The 25,400-nt window shown below is 39.4% G+C and overlaps 1 protein-coding gene across 1 annotated transcript in view; it reads right to left on the reverse strand.

Moving 5' to 3' along the window:
• Nucleotides 1-24,390, reverse strand: part of cdh16 (cadherin 16, KSP-cadherin) — a 43,160-nt gene extending 18,770 nt beyond the window's left edge. Inside the window, exons 1-11 of the mRNA XM_057337459.1 lie at nucleotides 24,337-24,390; nucleotides 24,151-24,246; nucleotides 17,658-17,792; nucleotides 17,120-17,249; nucleotides 14,313-14,471; nucleotides 12,516-12,712; nucleotides 9,596-9,721; nucleotides 5,743-5,893; nucleotides 5,434-5,646; nucleotides 4,964-5,040; nucleotides 1,267-1,458 (exon numbers count right to left, since the gene is read on the reverse strand). Coding sequence (XP_057193442.1) covers nucleotides 1,267-1,458; nucleotides 4,964-5,040; nucleotides 5,434-5,646; nucleotides 5,743-5,893; nucleotides 9,596-9,721; nucleotides 12,516-12,712; nucleotides 14,313-14,471; nucleotides 17,120-17,249; nucleotides 17,658-17,792; nucleotides 24,151-24,246; nucleotides 24,337-24,372 — 1,512 coding nt within the window. The 5' untranslated portion in view covers nucleotides 24,373-24,390. The remainder of the gene's footprint in view (nucleotides 1-1,266; nucleotides 1,459-4,963; nucleotides 5,041-5,433; nucleotides 5,647-5,742; nucleotides 5,894-9,595; nucleotides 9,722-12,515; nucleotides 12,713-14,312; nucleotides 14,472-17,119; nucleotides 17,250-17,657; nucleotides 17,793-24,150; nucleotides 24,247-24,336) is intronic.
• Between the last annotated feature and the right edge of the window lie 1,010 nt (nucleotides 24,391-25,400).

The raw sequence follows: 25,400 nt of genomic DNA on the forward strand, positions 1-25,400 counted from the left end.
CATGATTCTTTGCGCAGATTCTTTGCATGGTGACGCCACCTCCTTATGGGCGTGGGATGATGACGCGAGGGGTACTTCCAGAAAGAGTTGTTTGGTCCCCTACACCCTTTACCCCTTCAAAGCTCTCACTCCGGAGGGTAAACCATTGGAACGCAGGGTCAGTTTTTCCTTTGCTCTTCACTTTTCTGTGCGTTTGGCTTTGTGGCACTGGTTTGACGTGGGGGCGGAGTCAATGGATTGGGGCGTGTATAACGGGTCTGGGCATGCCTTCCTCATTACATCATCAGTGTGAGTCGCAGACTGCGTACAAGAGATCGATCGTCATGGTAGAGCAGAGGAGGCAGATCTCAAGTATGTCTAGGTGATTGTTTTACAAATTAGACTTGTGTTTTGTTTCTGTTTGTTATCTAAAATGTATATTAACATGTTTGCTCAAGTTAAAGAACTTAGATATCAATAAATGCGGTGGTTTTTTAAGCAGTACAAATGGCTGCTACTGTTACACGTATTCTACAGGCCAACAGACAACACAACTCAATTGGTAATCAATCTGCCAAAAACAAAGTGGTTATTACACTTTCACTGTATAAAATGCTATATATATTTACCTGTTGTATTAGCATAGTTATAGTAAATATACCATGGTTAAACTATGGCTACTGTAGTAAAACCATGGTAAATGGGTTAAAATATTTACAATAAAAATATATTGAATTTGATATATAAAATATTGAATTTAATAGGTGTCTCTTACATTGACCCACAGCAACATTAAAATAGTGTAGATTAGTGTACAATGTTTAATACAAATGATTTATTCTATTTAGTTTCCATTTCATTTATTTAACATTTAATATTGGGCGCATCCAAGTTATTTGACATATTTGAACATTTTTTAAAAGGTAACGCAATAGTTACATTCCCTGGTAATTAGTTACTTTTATAATGATGTAACTCAGTTACTAACTCAATTACTATTTGTGAGAAGTAACTAGTAACTATAACTAATGACTTTTTGAAGTAATGTGCCCAACACTGCTTTTAAGTGATGTTTTGGCAACTTGAGCACAAATTAAGGTGTAATTGAGATCCCTTCCAAACAAGAGGTGACATTACTGTAGTTTTTTTTTGCAGAAGAAACAAAGAACAGATTATATAGAGCATTAAACAATTAAGACACTGTAGCCTATAGTCTACTTTTTATATGAGGTACTGTATGTAGGTAAATATATCTTGATTCTATTGTTCATAATGCAGAGGTAATACCTTATCAAGAATGAGAGCAGCTTCATTAGTCTGCCTGTCTGTGACTAGAGTAAAAACCTCCTCCTCATTTCCAGACTCAAGCCGGTAGTCCACCTGCCAGCTGTCTCCACCCCACTCATCTGCATCCCATGCTGACACTACTGTCACTGTAGTGCCCACTGGAGAATCCTCAGTCAGGTGGAAAGGCCCATACTAATGAAAGAGAAATAAACATTTAGACTAAAATTACATAAGACTTTTAATCGGGAGAAACAGAAACTGGAGAATAAACAGAGGTAGACTGGATGATATAGACAGACTTGTTTTTTTTTCTTGTCTAGTGTAAATCCATACTTGTTTGTTATGTGATGTTAACAGTTTTCATGTTAAAGGGGTCATGGAACACAATCAAAGATATTAAAGGGGTCAAATGACAGGGCTAAAACGAATATTATGGTTTGTTTTAGATGTAATACAATGTGTATACACAATTTAGGTATGTTTATTTTCCACATACCGTGCATGTTTGTATCTCCTCTTTGCCCAGCGTCTCTGAAACACGCAGATTTTTTACAAAGCGTGTGACGGAAATGTAACGCCTCTTACCATATTCGGAACATCATGTTCCCAAGCAATTGCACTGACAGGTGATAAAATGTCATCGGTACATTCTTTATCAACTCGAGCCCGAATCTGATCCGGAAAATGAATATGATCAAGCCGATACATCAACCTTGCCAGTGCGACTTGAGCAGAATGTAAAGGATTGGTAAGGTTTTTAAAAAATATATTATGTTAAATAGTTAAAAACTATAGCTAACTTTTATATACGACGTTATAAAGATTTGCCATTAGTGATCAACCAGTGTTACGCCATGTCTCGTTGCGACTCAACAAAGACAATAAACCCCATTATAAACACAACATTTGTTGCCTCTAGTTGGAACATTATTACTGATTATTAGGACTTATGTTGTCTTGTTTCACGTTGCGCACGTGTCTGCATATGCAGGTCACAAACACACGACAAACTGAACTCACGTTTAGTCTCGCGTAGCATCGCCACTTTCTTTGGAAAGGCCCGCCCAAGAGGCCATATGACTGACAGGTAAAGCCACCAATCACGTTTCGTTTTGTGCCGCGTCATGTTTAGAGGCGTGGAAATGTCCCCGCAGTAACAGATGATGTACATTCATGAACGTGTCAAAAGTTAACAGAAACAACAATGATTATGATAAATGATAAACAAAGTTTATGCCATGAACTTCGCATACTTTTAAGAATTGAGCGTTTAGTCGAACGTGATGAATTCTTATAGCAACCGTTGTAAACACGACAGCTTACTTCTTAGATCAGAAGGCTTTGTTGTTTCCAGGCGGACCGTTAAAGAATGCGACATGCATGTCTCCCGGAAATCCTGTGAAATTCAACCAATCAGATGACGACTTCGAACGTGCTGAAGTGTTTCCAGAAAAGTGTGCCAACGGATCGTGGGCGTGACGTCTGAGGCTGAGACTAACTCGCGTTAGTCCATAAGAAAGTCTTTTACAATGAAACTATACTTACAGGCTGCAAATCTGAAGTGCCAGACTGTCCTTGAGAAGTTGTAATGGTTGGAATTGCCCCAGTTTTTAAACAAAGCTTTCATGCACAGCCGGCCTTGATCTCTCCCAGGTTCATGAAGCAATCATCTGTGAAATGCGCTGCACACACTTGAATATTCAGATTGTACTGTTCTGGAACAGTATTGTAAATAAAATGTAACCATTCGTTTTTAGTTGTCTCATCTTTTGGAAGGGCCAAACAAAGACGCTTTCTTTTTGCAATGAAACACACAGCGTCTCCACGACATGGCTGCGGCGGCGACGATACAATGAGATTTACAAGTACGCCCACCTTACTTGCGTATACATTTGGGCGGTCTTAGTCAAGTCATACCACAAAATGACTTACGTACGTAGGGGTGTGATTACACGAGGCGTTTCAGGCAGGTCTGGGTGCGCTTTTAGATAGAATGCATCTTTTGTTCCGACACTTTAATTTTTGCAATGATTTGACTAAAACCGCCCAAATGTATACGCAAGTAAGCTGGGTGTACCTGCCAGCACAATTGCTTTGGAACCTGATGTTCCAAATATGGTAAGAGGCGTTACATTTCCGTCACACGCTTGCAGTATTCGACCAATCACTACTCACTGGTTAACTGGCCAATCATTGCACACCTCGCTTTTCAGAGCAATGAGCTTTGTCAAAAATCTGGCGTTTCAGAGAGGCGGGGCAAAGAGGAGACAAACATGAATGGTATGTGGAAAATACAGCATTTTTGAACCTTAAATCGTGTATACACATTGCATTACATCTCAAACAAATCATAATATTCATTTTAGCCGTGTCATATGACCCCTTTAAACCCTACAACACAGTCAATAGTGCAGTTTTTTTTAATGTGCTATTCAAACATTCACTTTTTCTACTTCCAGAAAGACAGATAAACAAAACAGAGAAACATGAAATTCACCTAAAAATAGAAAACATATGCAAGAATTACTGCTAACACTGCTGTTCATTTATGCATGCAGCAATTACCCTTCAAAGCAGCACATCATCCATCTTCAAATGTTTTGGCTGCACTTTATAGAGACTAAACTTCATTGTCAACTAACTTTGGGAACGCATAATGAAATGAAAGGCACACAGCCAGAGGGGTGAACTTTATTGATGTATCCAGAATGCAAAACAGAGCATGTCTTCTCTATTGCCCGCGTCTTCCCCTTCTTTCAAAGCGGATTCTAAATATACCTACAGAATTCATGCCAAGATTGCTTTTTGTACCCTTCAACTGTTCCTGCCCTCCATCTTAACAACAGCACCCGCTCTGCACTTACGTACATCTCCTGTATTATTCACAACATGTGGGCGTAAACACACAGGGTATTTTCCAGAAACCAGGAACCACTGCCTGCTTCAGTCCTACATCTGCTCTGCATCCTTCCTTCCTCACGTCTCTTCTCTGAACCCCCATCACTTTTTTTCAGAGATCCACTCTCTGTATATTATTCAGCTCAGACATTTCAATGCACAAAGACGATGACATCAAAAAGACAATCAGGGCTCTTGTGCCTAAGTGAACGTGCTTGTGTACCATAAATAGACAAACTAGCAAGCGATCGTTTTTAGAACATCACCCCAGGTTAAGAAATTATTCAAAATATAGCACATCAGATATGTCATGTACTGTGTGTTACTGAGCGTAATACATTTACATATCTACTAGAGCTAATGGCATAGTTGAGCTGACAAATAAACATTTAAATTAGTTAAAAAAATATTTTAAATTGAATAATATGCAAATTGCTTGATCTTAAAGAATTTTTATCGTTACTAATCGTAAAAATGCTGCCAAGTTTTAGCTATGCTCAATTTGTTTTTGCATATACAAAAACATTACATTACAAGGTTATTTTTAAAGCTCTTCTAATAATTGTAGTGAAAGCTGTCCATTTGGAGTAAAGATAAAGAAGGAGCAAAAGATAAAAACACACACCTTTAAAAGACAGAGAAAAAGATGAGAAAAACAGAGAGACTATGGGACAGCAGCAGCATCTAAAGTGTTTAAAGCAAACTTCTTCACAAAGCAACATCTTTAAAAAAACAAATCTCAAAGCACAGACAGAAAAGTGCGCAGAGCTGCACAAACTCTCATTTGCACACACCCTACCTCATGATGGGAGAAGATTGGAGGGTTGTTGTTTTCGTCCAGAACTTTGACTATGACAGTGCAGGAACTGTTCAGCCCTGAGGAACATCAGAGAGCATATTGATTCTCTATTCATAACACATCACAGTAACATTACCTGACAAGTTATTGTTGCAAGATCTCATGACAGTAATTGACTGCATACCTGGTTCTTAATGTCATGTTCATGGAATATTACATGTGAGCAAAGTGACGGCTGACACACAAGCACACTAGTGAGTGTTTGAAAAGAAGAGTAACGTATTATTGAGGTATATAAAAAGACAGACACTTGTTACTGTAGCTGCGTAATTATAATAACTATCTCAAGCACTATAGGACATTATGCACGGAAATCCTAATGTGAACTCTGCACAGATCTCTAGTCAACCAGTTCAAGACATTCGATAAATTATTAGTTTTATTGTTTTAGATATCAGGCAGGTGTCAACCTTTAGCATCCTCGGCCGTGATGGTAAGCGTGTACTGTGGGGCGGTTCCCTCCATGCTGTCCGCCTGCACCGTGATCACTCCCGAGTCTCTGTCGACACGGAACAAATTCCGTGGAGTCTCGGGCATCTGGCCCACCAGGCGATAAAATATCCGCACATTGTCTGTTTTTGGATCGTCGTTGTCTGCTGCTTGGACTGTCAGAATTTCTGTCCCTGTGAGCAGAAAGAATACTCTGAATGTAAACCTCAACACAAAACAGGAATGGTGAAATTAACTTATTCATACAACAATCATGTCATTTGTGTGACCTTTAGTTGCAAGATCCTTGACTACGGTGTGGTACTGCATCTGTGGGAAAGTTGGCCTGTTGTCGTTGGCATCTCCCACCATCACCCTCAGCTCAACAGGCTTAGCGATTTCTCTTCCATCTGGCCTCTCCACCACTATACTAATAAGAAACTAAGAGAAAAAAACAAAATGGGGTTAGACGGGTAATTCAAATGATTTCATGATTCATCACAAACAAATTAATCAGATATTTGTTAGGTTTATTTTGCCTGTTGATGTCATAATGAATCAGCTATGGCCTAGAGTACATGCTTATAAAAACCTTTTAAATCATCCAGTACCTTTAGTAGAAAATTGTCAAAATAAGAAGAGACTTAAAGGGGATGTGCAACGATGTTTCATGCATTCTGACTTCTTTACAATCTTAAATGTGCTGTCTTCTCATGCTTGACATGGTCAACTTGTCAAAAAACGAGTTGGACGTATGACGTAGTATTTCTGTGCTCTATACACTCCCCCAGCATTCGTATAGGTTTCGGAAAGTTTTCTTAGTCCCATGTTGGGCAATTCTCCCGGAAAAGCACACCCACGGCAAGGCGAAAGAAATTGCCTGTCCACGCATCAACCGACGAGCGATAGGAAGACCCGCTTACCATCAAGATTGGCTGGGCTGAGGGCCTGCAGTTGCAACTTGTTACTCTTGCGATAGTGTGAGAAGTTGAGGTGTGTTTGATTGTTCATGGCATTTCAGTGATGGATGTTATATAAACGGTGGATATAACGCTTGATTTGGAGATCATTTGAAACTGATAGATGGCGCGTTCACAGCACTAAAAGATGCCGGACATGATCGGCATGCGGTAAGTGACACTGAGTCATATTGTCTGTGTTTTGTTGCCAATGGGTGAACAATTACACATTAAATTATGTCATCATTTACTCGCCCTCTTGTCATTTCAATCCTGTATGACTTTATTTCTTCTGCAGAAAACGAAAGAAGATATTTTAAAGAAAGTTGGTAACTGAACAGTGCTGGCACTGCTCGACCTGATTTTGCCAAGTGGTTGATGTCCTCAGGACGACATATTTTGTAGACCTAAGGACAACATTTTTATAAATAAAACCTAAACCCACACCAAACCCCAACCCTAACTATAACTTACCCCTAAAATCAGAGGGAAATGATAAGTGAAAAACAATGAAAAAGCACCTAATCCTGGTTGGAAGATTAAATTTAAAATTTAAAATCAAACGCTCCACCATCATCCCTGTACAGAAGAAACCCAAAATATCTGGACTTAATGACTACAGGCCTGTTGCTTTAACATCTGTGGTCATGAAGTCATTTGAGAGACTTGTACTGGCCCACCTGAAGGACATCACCAGACCACTTCTTGATCCCCTCCAGTTTGCTTACCGAGCAAACAGGTCTGTGGACGATGCAGTAAACATGGGACTGCATTACATCCTGCAACACCTAGACAGACCAGGGACTTACGTCAGGATCCTGTTTGTAGACTTCAGCTCGGCCTTCAACACCATAATCCCAGACCTCCTCCTGCCCAAGCTTACCCAGCTCTCTGTGCCAACCTCTACCTGTCAGTGGATTATTAACTTCCTGTCGAACAGGCAGCAGCTAGTGAGGTTGGGAAAATTTAAATCCAGCACATGTACCATCAGCACCGGAGCTCCTCAAGGATGTGTTCTTTCTCCACTGCTATATTCACTCTACACAAACGAATGCACCTCTACAGACCCTTCTGTCAAACTCCTGAAGTTTGCAGATGACACCACAGTCATTGGCCTTATTCAAGACGGTGATGAATCTGCCTACAGAAAGGAGGTTGCTCAGCTGGCTGCCTGGTGTAGTCAAAACAACCTAGAGCTGAATGCATTCAAGACAGTGGAGATGATAGTGGATTTCAGAAGGAACCCTCCATCACTTCCTCCCCTCACCATCCTGGACAGCACTGTGGATACTGTGGAGTCATTCAGGTTCCTGGGCTCCACCATCTCTCAGGACCTGAAGTGGGAGTCCCACATAGACTCCATTGTAAAGAAGGCCCAGCAGAGGTTATACTTCCTCCGTCAATTGAGGAAGTTCAACCTACCACAGGAGCTACTGACCCAGTTCTACTCAGTGGTCATCGAATCTGTTCTGTGCACTTCAATTACTGTTTGGTATGGCTCGGCCACCAAATCAGACCTACGAAGACTACAACGGACAGTTCGTAGTGCTGAGAAAATTATTGGTGCTCCTCTGCCCACACTTCAGGACCTGTACGATTCCAGAGTGAAAAACAGGGCAAGAAAAATCATCATTGACTCCACACACCCAGCACACAAACTCTTTGATCTGCTGCCCTCTGGCCGGCGCTTTAGAGCACCAAACACCAGGACTTCCAGACACAGAAGCAGCTTCTTCCCCCAGGCAATCTCCCTCCTAAACAGATAACTGCTCCTTAAGAGCAATATTCCACTTCCACTACTCCTATAGTGTGCACTAATGTGCCTTATTATATCTACATCTTATGTATACATGTATATAACACTACCTCTACTTACTAAATTATTCATTTGCACAAGTGTACATACAATCTGTTAATATGTTTATTCTACTATATACTACCCAGTACAATGTCTCTTATATGTTATTATCCCCCATTTTCTGTAAAATAGTCTTTATTTTTATATATGCACAATTTAGAATCTTTTAGACTGTAAATCGTATTATATTGTATTGTCATTGTGTTAAATGTCTGTACTAGAAGCTTCCAACACCAAAGAAAATTCCTTGTGTGTGCAAGCACACTTGGCAATAAAGCTCTTCTGATTCTGATTCTGATTCTGAAAATAAACTGTAAACGTATTTCTGAAATCTGATTGCTTGATTTAAATGTTGTCCCAGGAGAGAAAAAACAGGAGAGCGTGCTGGCACCCATTCACTTCTATTGTATGGACACAGAAACAAATGCAAGTGAATGGGTGTCTGTTAACAACATTCTTCAAAATATCTTCTTTTGTGCTCTACAGAAGAAAGAAAGTCATACAGTTTTGAAACAACAAGAGGGTGAGTAAATGATTTTGTTATTTTCAAAATTTCAAAGATATTACAAAAACATTTCTATCATGAATTATTTAGGCCATAATTTGTGTTTTGTTATCAATCTGTTACTGTTAGATGTCACATGTCTGGGATTTCCCTGCATTAGTGACGAAATCTGCAAGTTTATATAACCTGAATTTCACCCAAAATGTGCAGTGGCATGGATGACCGCAAGCCTTCAGAGGCATATTAGGACAGTGTACTGTGAAGCAGAGTCAGGCTAATCTCTTGGCGATTAACTCTCTCTGGTTGTTGCAATAATGAATGGGGATCAAAGTTGACCTAGTTTCCTCAAGCCATTATATGTAGTGTTATGGTCATTATACTGCCCAGTACAGACATTCATACTGCTGAACACCATTTGGGTGAAGCAAAAAAGTTATAAAACACCTGCCTATTACTCCAGAAAACACATACCATTATATTACCATACCACGGTTTTATTTACAAAGAAATGTATGCTTGGCTGTCAGAAAGTCAAATTATTTACGCTGATCCATCGGTCTATTTAGGACTTTCATTTTACAGCTGATTTCACAATTCATCTGAGTGGAAGTGAAGTGGATTTCACAGAGAGAACAGGCTGATTATATAATGTGTGTACATGAAACACAAACACACACACAGACGGCCAGTACAGAGATGTTAATAAATCCAGTGCAGTTCTTACATTTGCATGTTTAAGAGACATTATTCAAGACATTTATCATCACAAGACTTTAGCACATTAGGTTTTAGTGTTATCGATATGCACCTAAATGTCTCACCTGATCCTGTGTTTCTCTGTCCAGAGGAGCATTTAGGTAAATGTTTCCTTCCCTGTTGATAGTGAAAAGCATTTCTGGAAACTCTCCTTCAAGACTGTACTCAACAGGACTTCCACTCCACTTCACCTGCAAAGACATACATCCACATCTATCAATTCCACAGAGAATATTGGCACTTAACACTTAACTTTGGCAGTTGAACTTGCTTGTAGGAGCAGCTTGGACAACAGCTTCTACATAAATGCAAATGTAACTGAAATTAAAGTGTACTTAAAGCATCCAGCAAAGGCAAAATCTCTTCCTTCATGTTCACAGGTCTGGTTTGGACATCAGATTTAAACAATCATGAGATACAGTGTTTGAGGTAAACCCTGGATGTTTGATCACTGCTGAGAGTTGGCTGATAAGTACGATGAGGCCAGCTCCAGCCAAAACAAACCAGCTGCCCTCGCGATGGAGGGATTTTCCACTTGGCTGCGACAAACGATCCAAACGGCATTGGAAAGGGTGTGGAATAGCACCGAAGAAGGAGAGGACCCTGGAACGAGCATAGCGAGGGGGGCACTTGTATCTTCTTAATAACTCATCTTGATGCAGTATGTTATGGAGATGACTCTCCAAACTCAAGCACTTTGTATACATCAGTGAGACTCTGTAAAGATGACCTGCTCACACTGTTATGAACAGTCGAGGGAGGACAGCTTTGAAGAGATTGGCGTGTGTCCTGCTGTTTTAAAAATGGTGAGCACCAGTCTAAGATGATGTCATCTATTTAGTTTCCATGGCTTGTTTTGGATAGAAGTGATAAGACAGGGCATGCATTTGATGTTGTGCAAGATTGAAAATCTACAGGAGAACATTTAAAGAGTGCTTTCATTTTGATAAAGATTTCTTATTTCTAATTAATATATAATATCTAGTAATCACTCAAAGATATCAGACATCATTTATTAGAAACCATTCGTAGATGTAAACAAGTGGAAAAAATTTGGATTGCACTACTTCGGCATCAGGTAAATAATGTGGATGAAACACGACAGATGAATTGGGCTGCGTTCTCCAAAGTTGTGTCACCTGTGCATGAAGGATGAGCACGAGCAAACAAACAAAGCTGACATCACTTGCTAAGGTCATCCACCGAGCATTCCGAACAAATAAAGCTCTTGATATGAAATACCAGCAGTGTTCTGCGGGAGCAAATGGAATTAAGAGGATTGAGACTTTTATGCCTTTTAAAAACGGAAAAAAGCTAAAGATAAAATGCAGCAGGCACAGTCCTGCAGTGTTGCTATGGAAGAGTCTGAGTCCTTCATGACCACTAATCGGTTTCATAACCAGTATGACTCCAGCCACCCACATGCGTATCACGGCACACACATGAGTGGGTGTAAAAAGGCTATTCCCATAGAAAAAAAATCCAGAACCACACCACACACGCTGCAAATGCACATATCCGTTTCCCTTATATCAAGAGTTTTTTAAGTATATTTCTCAAATATATTACAAAAAACATACCTCTTTTTTTTGTAAGAAACAATTATTGCATATGTCAAAATAATGCTACATTACAGCACGTTTCCTATTTTTTCTTACTTCCACAGATCCAAGAATCCAGTTTATCAATGTAGTATCCCTTCAATGACAACAAACCATTTTTTTCTTGAACTCATATTTTTCAATTGAATTCTGACATTACACAAAAACATACATACTTTGATGGTTAAAAACAGTATTTTCATTCATGCAAATTCATAAATTTGCACAGACATACTTTGTTATTTCTTTCTTACAAAACACAGTTCAATCAAAAAATGTTATTTATTTTAATCTAATGACAGTCTGACAATATTTTTAGGCAAATTCCAAATATTCCCAAGAAAACTGCTTTAATACCCTCTGAGGTTCACGTACCTCTTTGGAATTAATGATACAGAAGGCGACAAAGGAAAGGACTGTTTATGATCCAGGCAATTTAAGTGGGTGGAAATATGTTGGTGTGTGTAGGAGGCATCCACGAACGAGAGAGGAGGAAAAGATGGATGAAGATTCTTAAAATATATTTGCCAAAGCAAATTTGTGACTGTAAAAGAGCATTAGACATCCACCTCTTTCCACTCTACATCATTTTACTTTAATGTTGCAGGCTTTATTCAAGCCTTAATCTGATGTGAAATGGTAGGTTTCTACACTTTCGAGAACAGCTTTCAACTCTGCTATCAGATTAAATGTAAAAAAATTCGTTCGGATTTCCAGAAATAGCAACTGTATGTTGGGACTAATATCACAAAATGTCGTGACTAATATCACAAAATGAAACAAGCAAAAGGTCATTTCATTACATTTCAACACCCATGAGCAATAGAGTGCAGCAGTGGGGTTCAGAAATTAAAAATCCTTCTCATTTTATTTAAACAAATTAGTCAGTGTGATTTCTAATTTCCTTTATAAAAATTGTGCTTAATAGCCAAAATTCCAGCGAAGAACTACACAACCAATAATTCTTATGAGCAATCTTGTTTTTATTTTGCTATCGATTAAGTCACCCTTTATCATAGAAATGTGAACTAAACTCTGCAACGACCTTCCATATTTATACCCTGCAACATACATAATTCAATAGGCCTATTTCACAATAAATATCTAGAAGATAGCATTTTATACTTACGATCAAGTCCTACATTTATTTTTTATATTGCACTATTGTACGTTTATTCACAATATTTAAGTCGTTTTTTTTAAGCTTGCCCATAAAAGATGTCAAGTACACATCCTGAATGAATGAATTGAAAAATACAAACTGTTGCTCCATTTGGGAAGGGGGGTGGTATTATATAGCAGACATAACTAGGAAAAGTCTGTGAAAGCATGCACAATATTTTTGTCATGCACTTTTATGCAGTTGTTGTTCACATATTCATACCTGGGAAATCTGGATGGGGTATGGCCCAGGCAGATTCTCCTGCAGTCTCACTAGGTCAGGTGAGGCCCATGTATTCCCAGTCACTTCCACTAATACTGTTCCAGTGGAGAAGAAAGCATTGGCCTTGCCAGCCATGTCCTGCACCATCACTGAGAGCTTATAGCGGCCGCACATCTCTGGATCTAGAGTTGAGGCACCTAGATAGCAAAAAGACACATTTAAGAAAAAACTCAAAAACATCTAATATACACAGAAACCGCAAAAAAAGGTATGTTTATTTGTTCGTCACCTAGTTGATTAATAAAGTTAATTTGTTAATTTGGTTAATTTGTTAATAAAAAGTTAATTTAATAAAAAAGTTAATTTGGGTCAGGATGAGTCTACTATGAGATAAACAACCCTGGACTCAAAGACCTACATTATAAATCCTTCTATTGTCTGCACTGCCACAGGAAAAGTCATACAAACACAGTGTGCAAACATTGTAATCCCTCTGTTTCTCTCTCTCAACAAATGCCAGGCTGCTCTGATTGCATCTGGACCTGGCCCCAGAATTGACTGATCTGACCTGATGCTTGAGCTCTCGATGAGTCATTCGAATTAAACGGCTTGCTTTTCTGGCTCTGTGAGAGTTGGCCCAGGTACAAAATCATTTTCATTTAGTGTTTATATATATTTTTTTAAGGTGGCCATTGTTGTTAACAGCCGTGTTAACTATGGAATAAGCAGAGCGTGTTGGACTGGTCGAGTGAAACAGCGAGTTATTAGTTAATTTCATGGTGGGATAAGGATGAAAGGAATAACAGATGAGAAATAGAGATGAGAAGAAATATTGTTTTCCGGTTTGTAACAAGACACAAAAAGGGCAAGAGGAGGACACTGCTCCAGGATTCAGAGAGGTTTAAATAATGTGTTTGAGACAATGAGAGAAAAACAAATGCTTAGGGGACAAGGATTTATCTAATGCAGACTTTTTCCTGATGCAGAATTACTCATTCAAATACAGTGGGCTACACAAGAATAACTTAAGATTCATATACAGAGAATATACAGTTTTAAAAAACATAAAAAAATCTATCATAACATGAATAAAAAAATATAAATAGTCTCTACTATTTCTAGGTTAGGAACTAAAAAAGCCTTATTGTGAAAATAATCATGTGTGACGAGGGAGGCGTGACGAGAGCCGTGGGAGGAGCAAGCGAGGCCGGTGATGCGATTGCTAATGAGCGTCAGCTGGGCGCCACAACGGCCTCTTATCTCTCACGGAGGAGATCGGAAGCATAAAAGGCTGAGCGGCAGAAGTATACGGCGAGAGAGGACCGGGCCCGGACATGCGTTAAGTTTTGTTTATGTGGCCGGCAGTCATCCGTGCCGGCCTGTTTTGCTGTTGTTTATTGTTTATTTATTTTTGATTAAAATGTTTGAATGTTCGCCGGCTCCCGCCTCCTTCCTTCCCGTTTTATTGAACCATGCTACATCATGTTAACCATATTTCGTTGCCTCCAATGAAATAATGAAAGATGCTTCTTTTTCAAACCATACTGGGAAAACATGGTTCAAACTAATGGTACAAACTAATATAATGCATACCAGCAAATGCAGTTATTAGCAAACCGTAAAAATCCATGTTAGTTTCTCCTTTCACGTTTTAGTCAAATTGTTATGCTGCTTATACAATTCATAAAAATTACTAGCATTTTTACTTGAGACATTCTGGAACCCCCTTTATATAAATCAATGATTTACCCAACACTTAATGGCAGTCAAAGACCAGTAGAGAAATTAGATTAATACCATCTTCTGTAAGAGACACTTCTGCAGTGATGGCATCTATAGAGAACATGTGGCTGGCAGGGATGCGAGGTATCTGGTCCAGGAGACTGAAGCGCAGGTCCGCGTGGGCGGTGTTACGGTCATCTCGGTCCAATGCCTCCACCTGCATGAACGGGATTCCTGCAAGAATGAGACACACATATATAACGATTATTTCACATGTGTGCATGAACTCACCAAAATCGGAGACATTTGGACTGGCAAGTATACGTTGTTATTTGCCTATTATTAGAACTGTAAGAATTTTATTCATGTACCTCGATAGGTGACAGGAAGTGGTATAGAAGTGAAATCAGGAAAGGAAACGGATCAGTAGATATTTAAGGCTAAAATACATGACTTTTGCTCAGATTTTGCCCAGATTTTCAGTCTGGACTTGTTGCAGATTTGATCAGTTAGTGCCAGTCTGCAGATTTGATCAGTTAGTGTGTTTCTATCTGAATCTTTCAAAAAGTCTGCAAGTGTATGATGTCTAGCTTTAAAAAAATGTGTTCAGATTTTAAAAGTCTTGTTGTGTATTCCAGCCATTATACTACTCATCAGATACTTGGGTATTTTCAGTTCAAGTCAAATGCATTTCTGTAACGTTAGCGCTTTTTCATATTTTTCATTGTTGCTGCAGTGCTTTACATTTAGAAATGAAAATGAGAAAATACAATGTGGTGAAACTTTATCAGTTCTATATAGCATTAGCTACTAACTGTAAAATTAGGCACTTGTTTATAGAATAAAAGACAGCAGTCGTCGTGTTTACTTCTGCTTCACAAGCTCAGGACATGGCTTGTTCTAATGGGACTGTCGCGCCGCATCCAGTGTGGACAAAATGTAAAATTATAATGGATTTAATGCGTTTTTATTACACAGCTCGTTGGAATGCTTGATTCTGTCGCGACATTTGCAGGTTCGTTATTCAAAGATAACAACCTCTCAAAACTAATAACAAACGGTAACCTGAATTCAGAAAATCATTTTGACAGGTTTTTTTGACAAATTAAATATAAATATGTCTTTTAATAACGTATATGACATTATATTTACAAATGATTAAACCAAATTGAACAGGGCATAAAGCATTGTACGTGCTTTTTAGTACTCTTAAAGGGGTCATATGGCGCGAATACGTGTTTTTCTGTGTCTTTGGTGTGTTATAAGTTGTCCATGCATGTATTAGACACAAAAAAATTCAAAAATTTAAGTGTCGGAACAACAGATGCATTCTATCTAAAAGCGAATGCTCACCCAGACCTGCCTGAAACACCTCGTGTAACCACACCCCCACAAATCTACGTCAGTTCGTGGTATGATTTGACTAAGACCGCCCAAATGTATACACAAGTAAGGTGGGGGTACCTGTCAGCATAATTGCTTTTGAACCTGATGTTCCAAATATGGTAAGAGGCGTTACATTTCCGCACACGCTTGCAGTATTCGACCAATCACTACACACTGGTTAGCTGGCCAATCATAGCACACCTCGCTTTTCAGAGCGATGAGCTTTGTTAAAAATCTGCGCGTTTCAGAGAGGGGGGCAAAGAGGAGATACAAACATGCACAGTATGTGGAAAATACAGCTTTTCGAACCTTAAATCGTGTATACACATTGCAATACATCTAAAACAAACGATAATATTCGTTTTAGCATGTCATATGACTCCTTTACATGATATTTGGCGAATATATAGCAATGAAAACAATGTCTGGCCTTTGTCCGTGTTGTTTCAATACTCTAGTTTGACTCTCATACTTCTGATTGGTTAATACAATGGGGAGACTGCTAATTGATTGGTCCCCATCTGTAAAGTCCGCCCCCACATGCATTCCTAAACGAGTAGGCACTCAGATTTCGATACACCTAAAATATCGGATTTAGGATATTTCCCGCCTCAACTCGGAAATGATTTCTGGAACGTAATGATTAATGTTACTAAATACTTTTAATGTTACTAAATCCGGACGTTATTTTCGGGTTTGTGAGGAGAGAAATCCTTAATCCGACCTGTCTGGAACTGATCATAAAAAAGTTTCCACAAACGAGCTACGAAATTACTGTCTATGGGGTTTTCACCGTCAGATGATGTTGATAGACTTGGATCATAATAGGTTAAATTCATAACATTGTTTTAATTGTGACATTCTCAATATTTGATTGCAATCAACTGATTGCAAGTAATTCACAATCTCACAACTAGCTTGATAATTACCTGATAATTACAACAATGATGTTCTATATTAAAACGTGTATTCAACAAGATGATGAATTCATCTATGATACGTTGCTAATCAAGTTTGAATCAGTGAAAAGCATGTTCATTGTCTTTCTCAGGATGAAGCCTTCAGAGCACACAAGGCTCTTTTTGATGTTCTAATAATACTTTTAAAATAAATGAGTAGTCTCTGAACATTGATGGATTATGATTTAAAGTTTATAATTGACATTCAAGTAGTTTACATAGAGATGAGGGACTTAAAGGACATTTCTTACATCACAGCGGATGTACGCATCTCAGTACAAACTTGTAAAACAACGTATCCTCATGTATAACAGATGTAAAAGCTTGTCATACTGTATGTCTCATCACAGAAAGCTAGTTTTTCTATTTCGAGCTCCACTAATCCATTATCTAATTTATGGTCTGGTGTAGGAAATGTATGACATTCAAACAGTTTAGCTCATTTAGCCTCTCACGGCTGTAAGATTCAAGTCAAGGCAATTAGGCTGAACATCGAGAAAAGGAAGTTTGTAGCCCTGCTGAGTTATCCCCACCCACCTTTCAGAAGATCCAGCTGCACGCTGCCTCTCATGCTCTCCTCCAAGAACACAGGCACGTTGTCATTCTTGTCGATGACGCACACCTCCACAGTAAAGCTTTGTGTGTGCATGGACTTTGTGAAGGACACCTGGGAAAAAGCACTTAGGTCAGAGCACTCAAGCAGCATGTCCAACTATTTTTTTTTTCAAATTTTGCTTCAAATTTCATTACGCCCCGCAATTTTCATCAGTGTTTGTTAAGTTATATTTGGCTGTTTCATGGCATTTTGGGCATGGTTGCTTTTGACTGTTTCACAAAAGACAAATGTAGACTTTGGGTTTTATGAACAGCCAGAATTTATGTTAAAGTTGTAACTCCGTAAAAAGGTTTTAAAAAAGCATACATTTGTTTTCATTTTGAAATATGCCGTTTAAAACTGGCCTTCAGGAAAATATATTTCCTCATTCCTAAATATGACAGATGAAACATTGTAAATGAGAAAATGAGAATAATCAATGCCGTAAGTGCAAATAAAAAAATCCATATGATTCTTCACTTGTAAGGAGTATGATGGCTGCCTCTCTCTGTCCAAAGGTTTGAGGGCATACAGGAAGCCGGACTCCACCCCAAATATCCCTTCATCACCACCACTCACAGTCAGATCCGAGTAGGCGAGGGGAAGATCAGGCAGCTGTAAAATCATTATATTTTATCATTATATTACTATAGTTTAGCTAACTAAAGTTGACGGCTTGAAGACTGTTCAGAATATTGAATAAAATGTTATGCTGCACGCATTTCAATTTTTTAAAGCGATAGTTAACCCAAAAATGAAAATTCTGTCATCATTTAATCACACTTATGTCATGACTTTTTTCTTCCGCAGAACACAAAAGAAGATATTTTGAAGAATGTTGTTAACAGGCCCCCATTCACTTGCATTGGTTTTGTGTCCATACAATAGAGGTGAATGGGTGCCAGTGCTGTTCGGTTACCAACTTTCTTCAAAATATCTTCTTTTGTGTTCTGCGGAAGAAAGAAAGTCATACAGGTTTGAAATGACAAAGGTGAGTATGATGACAGAATTTGTCACGGACTGGCAGAAGAACCCAAATGCAGGCAGGCGGTGAAGGTGTTAACAAAACTTTATTAAATCAAAACAAAACACCCACGAGGGGATAACAAAGACAGGACTAAAAATGAAACGGAAACTATGAACTAAGGCACAAAAAGGAGGAATACAAAACAAAACACTTCCCACGAGGGGGCAAAAGACTAACAAAATCAACTCGACACAACGTCTTAAAAATACGGAGGAGAAAAATAAGGCAGGACACCAAACTCACAGATGACAAACAGGCAAGGAACAGGATCTCGGACAAGAGCACGACCACGGTACAGGAACACACAGTACAGGCACCAAACACATACAATGCACGAGCACAAGACAAAGAAACAAGAGGGTATTTATAGGAAACACAAACGAGGGATAACGACATGGGGCAGGTGTGAGACATTAAACACTCAGGGAAAGATAACGAGGAAACAAGAGGGATGGGGCCAATGACAAGACACTGGAGAGAACGTATATTATTGTCAAACGGACAATAATATGTTTCTCTCCACACATAACCAAAGACTTTGTCATGGCTCTGCTACAGGACCAAGAAAAACATGACTAAGGAAGCAGAGCCATGACAGAAGCCCCCCCTTTAATGAGCACCTCCAGGTGCTCACCAAGGGGTAGACGGACAGACAAGACGACGAGACAGACAAAAACCAGACAAACATGGTGAACATGACAAGGGGAGACAGGACAACAAGACCACAGGGGGGTGTGCATAAAAAAATAACAAACAGGGAGGGGGGTGGTGCACAAACAAGAGCATAGGGGGCAGTCCAAAGGGTTGGGGGGAACAGTCCCAGTCCCCGGCTGCGCTCGAGGGCGCTGAGTCCTGGGGGACTTAGGAGGGAGTCCGGGGGGAACAGTCTTTGGCCCTGGAGTTTCCCAGGGCCGGCTGGACAGGGCTTGACGCCGGCTGGAACGACGCCGGCTGGACAGGGCTTGACGCCGGCTGGAGGAGCTGGACCCGGACTGGACGCCGGCTGGATCACCGGACTGGACGCCGGCTGGATCACCGGACTGGACCGCTGACACGGACTAGGACACCGGACTGGACACCGGACTGGATCGCCGGCTGGACGACGCCGGACTGGACACCGGACTGGACGCCGGCTGCACCGGACTGGACACAAGACTGGACACCAGAGCACCGACTGGACGCCGGCTGCACCGGACTGGACGCCGGCCGCACCGGCTGACGTGGACGCTCCTCCGCTGCGCCTCTCCCTCCTTCTCGCACCACCGGATCCATAGCCGACCTTGGCGAATCCGTGGGGACCGGAGGAGTTCCGCAGTGGAGGAATCAGCCGACAGTCATCCCCGGATCCCCTCCCTCCGCTCGCTACCGGCGCCACCAGAGTGAACGGGACCGTGGAGCTCAAGCCGGAGGGTACCGAGTCCCCCCGGGCAGCGGCAGTCAGGTCGAGGCCCTCCGGCGTGATCGACCGCGAGGTGGAAGTCCCACGTGGAACCCCACCCCCGGGATCGTCCCGGTTGGCCACGAACCTGACCATTGCCGCAACCCTAGGGGACCCAGCAGCCTCTTCTCAGACGGGGTGAGGCGCTGAGTGAGGCAGCAGTTGAAGATTGTCTTCAACTCTGCCTCGTTGAACTCAGTCCTCTCAGCCACCGCCGAGAATGCCCCGGCGAACTCCCGATTCCCGTAGTTCCCCTGGCGGAAACCTAGAGCAAGCGGGCTTGAGCGGACCGTGAGGACGACGCCGTGCCGTCCATCTTGCTGCCCGCTGGGTTCTGATTGGGTCGGTCATTCTGTCACGACGTGGGAAAGAACCCAAATGCAGGCAGGCGGTGAAGGGGTTAACACAAAACTTTATTAAATCAAAACAAAACACCCACGAGGGGTAACAAAGACAGGACTAAAAATGAAACGGAAACTATGAACTAAGGCACAAAAAGGAGGAATACAAAACAAAACACTTCCCACGAGGGGGCAAAAGACTAACAAAATCAACTCGACACAACGTCTTAAAAACACGGAGGAGAAAAATAAGGCCGGACACCAAACTCACAGATGACAAACAGGCAAGGAACAGGATCTCGGACAAGAGCACGAGCACGAGCACGAGCACGAGCACGAGCACGAGCACGGTACAGGAACGCACGAGCACGGTACAGGAACACACAGTACAGGCACCAAACACATACAATGCAGGAGCACAAGACAAAGAAACAAGAGGGTATTTATAGGAAACACAAACGAGGGATAACGACATGGGGCAGGTGTGAGACATTAAACACTCAGGGAAGATAACGAGGAAACAAGAGGGATGGGGCCAATGACAAGACACTGGAGAGAACGTATATTATTGTCAAACGGACAATAATATGTTTCTCTCCACCAGTGGTGGACAGTAACGAAGTAAATTTGCCTGAGTACTGTACTTAAGTACACTTTTTGAGTATCTGTACTTTACTTGAGTATTATTTTTTCTGAGTACTTGTACTTTAACTTCACTACATTTGAAAGACAAATATCATACTTTTTACTCCACTACATTTATAAAAAGGTCCAAAAGTAGAAAATGGTTTCTATGCAGCGGGTTTTCCTGTGTGCGCAATTTATCTGGCTTGCGATCTTCCAGGACCTTTTACTGTTGCCAAGTATTTCAGTTTTTCTAAGCTCGCGTTTTTCCGGCAAGCTTTGAATGGCCATTTGGCAGATATTTTTTAACGCAAATCTGGCAACTATGGGATCTTCCCCGCTAAACTAATGTAAACGTACGCGCTGCTACACCATTGATAGCGCTCTAAAAAGGCAAATAGAACAATAAAAGACGAAAAAGGCACACGTTAAAGTGTGGTGTAATCATCTGTGAGTTACGATCAGTCAAAGATCGTAGAAACATTGTCATGAAAATGATCGGCATAACGGCTAAACGGTATATAAGCATCACATACACCTTGAGCTACGCGTGCGTGTTAACTTCTGATCTGCTGCTGTATCATTTAAAGCGATTTGGAAAATGAATGATGTTTTTACTGAAGTAACTATAGTTGAAGTATTCCTGTTGAAATAAAAACAATAGAACCCTGCCCAAAATACAACATAAAATGTAATGGATTTAATGGTTATAATGGGAATTGTACTATGGATACTTGTTGTCTACTTGTATGTGATGGATTTTATTGGTGGGATGGTAAATCCTATTTGAATAAAACCCAAAACACACTACAAAGAGGAATTTAATTTAAAAATCTCATTCTAATTCAAAAATTCATTGTTTTTTTTCAGCAGGGATGGTATTTGCAGTAAAACCACAGTATCCACAAATTTACCATTTTCTAAATATAGGAACCATACTCCAATTAATAATCTTTAGTAAAACCACACCAACTAAAAATACCATAGTTTCATTATACTAGCTATCGTTTATGTTTGTAGTTAAATTATGGTAATACAAATGGTAATAAATCCAACAAACACATGGCTTCTACACTTTACTATACAAGAACCTTACTACATACTGGCAAATTGCTGCTAAAACTGGTAAAGGGAATATACAAAATAAAAGAACACTGCTCATAAATACATATAGGACTAGGGGGCTAATGAGGATAATTAGGCTAAATGATCATACAGGATTATATCTAAACTAAACATATATGCGCTAAACATATAAAACTCTTAAAGGAGTTGCTCACTGCAAAATTTGCCCCCATTGACTTTCCATAGTAGGAATAAAAACTACTATGGAAAGTCAATGGGGGCAAATTTTGAAGTGAACTACTCCTTTAATACAACTGATACTGTGAGCTACTCAGTGTATTCAGTAGGTTGCTTCAGAGGCATAAGGTATACGACAATAAAACAATGCACAACTGACATAAAGGAAATTTACTTTTAATACTTGAGTACTTTTAAAAGCACGTACTTCTGTACTTTTACTCAAGTAAGAATCTGTCTTTACAACTTTTACTTGTAGTGGAGTAATATTTGACCAGTAGTATCTGTACTTTCACTCAAGTAAGGAAGTTGTGTACTTCGTCCACCTCTGCTGTCCACACATAACCAAAGACTTTGTCATGGCTCTGCTACAGGACCAAGAAAAACATGACTAAGGAAGCAGAGCCATGACAATTTTCATATTCGACGGCTGACAGAACATGGCGAATTATATGCAAGGTGACCCGCGGTGTATAGAAATAGCTCATTCTAAGGTAATAAAACGTAACATAATAATATCTTTATACACCTCTGAAGACATAGTTACGTATATCATTTTGCATTTCTGTCAATAGATCCTCCATAAAATTACACACTAGACCTTTAAATTGTGTTTTCTATTCCTCAATGTTTCTTATCTGTTCCCAGATTGAGTAGTACTGGTGGACAATGATATTTAAATGATATTTATGACTTGTTGGCCCTTCCACCAAATGTGTTGCAGTACTGTGGCTGAAGAGGCTGCTGCTGTTGACAGCAGTTATGTGGCTCTGTCATTGACACCAGTACAGACTGTAAAGCTAAATCAAGCTGGCCATGAGGCTCCACAGCGTAAATACTTGGGAAGTAGAGTGTACATGTGGTCACACACAGCCCAAATGATTTAAACACTGGGCATAGTGTCATGTCAACAGTTCTCACCAGCCTCACCAGTGAATTTTAATTCTGTTGTTTGCTTTTAAAAATGTATCTCTGTATATTTTTTGTTGTAGTTGCTTGCCCTGTATATTTAGAATAGCATGCCAGTGATTGTTTATTAGAAAAGGTAGATATTGACTGAAGTGCTAATTGCACGTTGAAGCTTGCCTTTCCAATTTGACAAAACAGCCTGCATACCTTCACAGAATATTTGGGGAACATACATTATCCACCCACTCACATGTAGACCATTATACATGATTTGGCGAATGCAATGACAGTTTTGATAGCATGGCGTCAAATACAGAAAACGTATAAGCAAAGAGCACCGGGAGCCAAGCAGTCCTTCATAAATGCCACCAATTACAATGTCAAAGTGAAAAGCTTTTTGGAGAGCAACAGGGCTATTACTAAGATGTCTGACATTGGGTTGAAGTAAACCATTGTGGAGTTCCATATTTAGTTTGGTGACTACTGGTTGGTGTGAATGCCTATACTCATAATTATATCTTGAGTTCTGAGAGCTCTGGTGAGTGGGAAGTGGTGTTTATTGAACGGCACATATAACTTTCATCCTTTCAATCGCTTCTCTGTATTGCTTTTATTGAGAAATCTCTGATAGACTTTTTTCTGTATTGAGAAGTTATTAATGCATTGCTTTGAACCAAGCAGTTATTCACAACCAAGGACAAGGACAGTAAATTTTTAAGTTAATAAATACCATGTACAAATGTCTCTTTCACTGTCTTTTGGTAGTACGTGAATGATTAATACATGAATTTCTTTGCAAACTGTTAATCTTGGCATAACATTTCAATCATCTATCAACTGTATTTTCATCAGTTTAGCCAACAAAACACTGACAGTTTGTATCGCCTTATATTCATTCTAAACAGTCCTTCATAGCCCATCTGTCTAGGCTACTTCAGTAGACACAACTTAGACAACTTACAACTATACACAAGATAAACAGTTCAGCTGGTAAAGATCAATATCATTCCATATTGACACCTACTGTGATCTCTAGAGTTCATGTTTACATAATGAACCTATGGAATACCCTATCTTTATCTTTAACTTTATCTCAACCTTCGTTTTCTTGTATTATAATTTTAGTTTATTATTATTAATAATAATAAAGATAAATGCTAAAATAATTATTTACCAATGCAATATACAATTACATATATTTTTATCATAGATTTGTTTATTTTGTAAATTTCAGTTGTAGTTTTAATTTACTGGCTAATAAGTCAAGCTAAAGCTGCCACTAATATTTAAACTTTCCAGAGTCATTTTGTCCTCATTAAGGATGGCACTCACCTTGGTGAGGTACCATGGGAAAATACCATCATAGTTTTCTGGAACACCAATCTTAAAATGAGCACTCTCAGAAAGCAAAATGTTCTGAGACATCACCTGAAATAGAAAGCAATTAATTGCATATGTTAAATCATGCTGAGTGATAAACATCTAGATATTTCAGACAAAACGAGAAAAAAACCTTACACTCAGTGCAATAAACCAGGCACTAAAAGATTTCATTGTGCATAGAGTGGCCTTCATGCCTAAAACAAAAATATGTATTGTTTTAGCATTTACTACAAAAGAGCTTTTATACAGAAGGTGTAATTGTTTTTCCACTGATTGTGCAGATGTTTTCATTCATTTAAGTAACACAACAAAAGGGGAACAAAATAAAAAATTCCATCAGACAGCAGTTAATGATTGACTCAGTGTGTTAACAGCAAACACAGCTCATTAATGTAACATCACGTCAAGAGTCAAATTACACAAGCGCTATTAGGAAAATGCATTTTCTTTAAGCTTTAACACGGATGGGTACAAGATTGAAATGTTTTTTTTTCTTTAATTCATAAAACAAAACAGTTGAAAGAGTCAAGTCTGTACCCAGTGATAACCCTATACAAAATACAAAAATCTTAAATGTCTTAAATCTTTAAAAAAATGTAATAAACAAATATTATATAATTATCATTAATTATAATTATACCAACACTAGTGATACATAGTTGATTTGTGGTTTAATACTCTGCAGTATAATTTTGTTGCTGCCTTAAATTAAGTATAATCAAATTGGCTGTAATGTCATTTCAACTTTAAATCTTGACAAGTGATGCATTGTTTAAATTATTTTGATGAGTAAAAGTAATGTAAAACATTTTTTCTATAATTTACCCATCACAATCTCATAATCTCAGTGTATGCTATTTAGGCCTACATGCAGAACAACAACACAAATCATGTAAAACTACAACAGAAATATCTTAATCTAAGCAACATTACAAAGGATTACAGATAAGAGTAAACTCTGTAATGCGTCTTGTTCTGTTTGTCCTATTGTTCTTTTCTCATGTTGTTTAATAAGTGCAGCTCTTACCTCTCGTCCACACGTCCAGTGAGCAGAGTGAGAATGGTTTTAGGTGTTAGACGAACATTGCATCTGCTCTCTATGCGATTAATGATTAGCTTTTCTTAATTTGGCTCAGAACACCTTTAACTACCTTGTTTTCTCCAATTATACAATTTACTGGCAAGTCCCTGTCGTACAT

This window comes from Triplophysa rosa, linkage group LG1, assembly GCF_024868665.1.
Source record: "Triplophysa rosa linkage group LG1, Trosa_1v2, whole genome shotgun sequence".
Lineage (NCBI taxonomy): Eukaryota > Metazoa > Chordata > Actinopteri > Cypriniformes > Nemacheilidae > Triplophysa > Triplophysa rosa.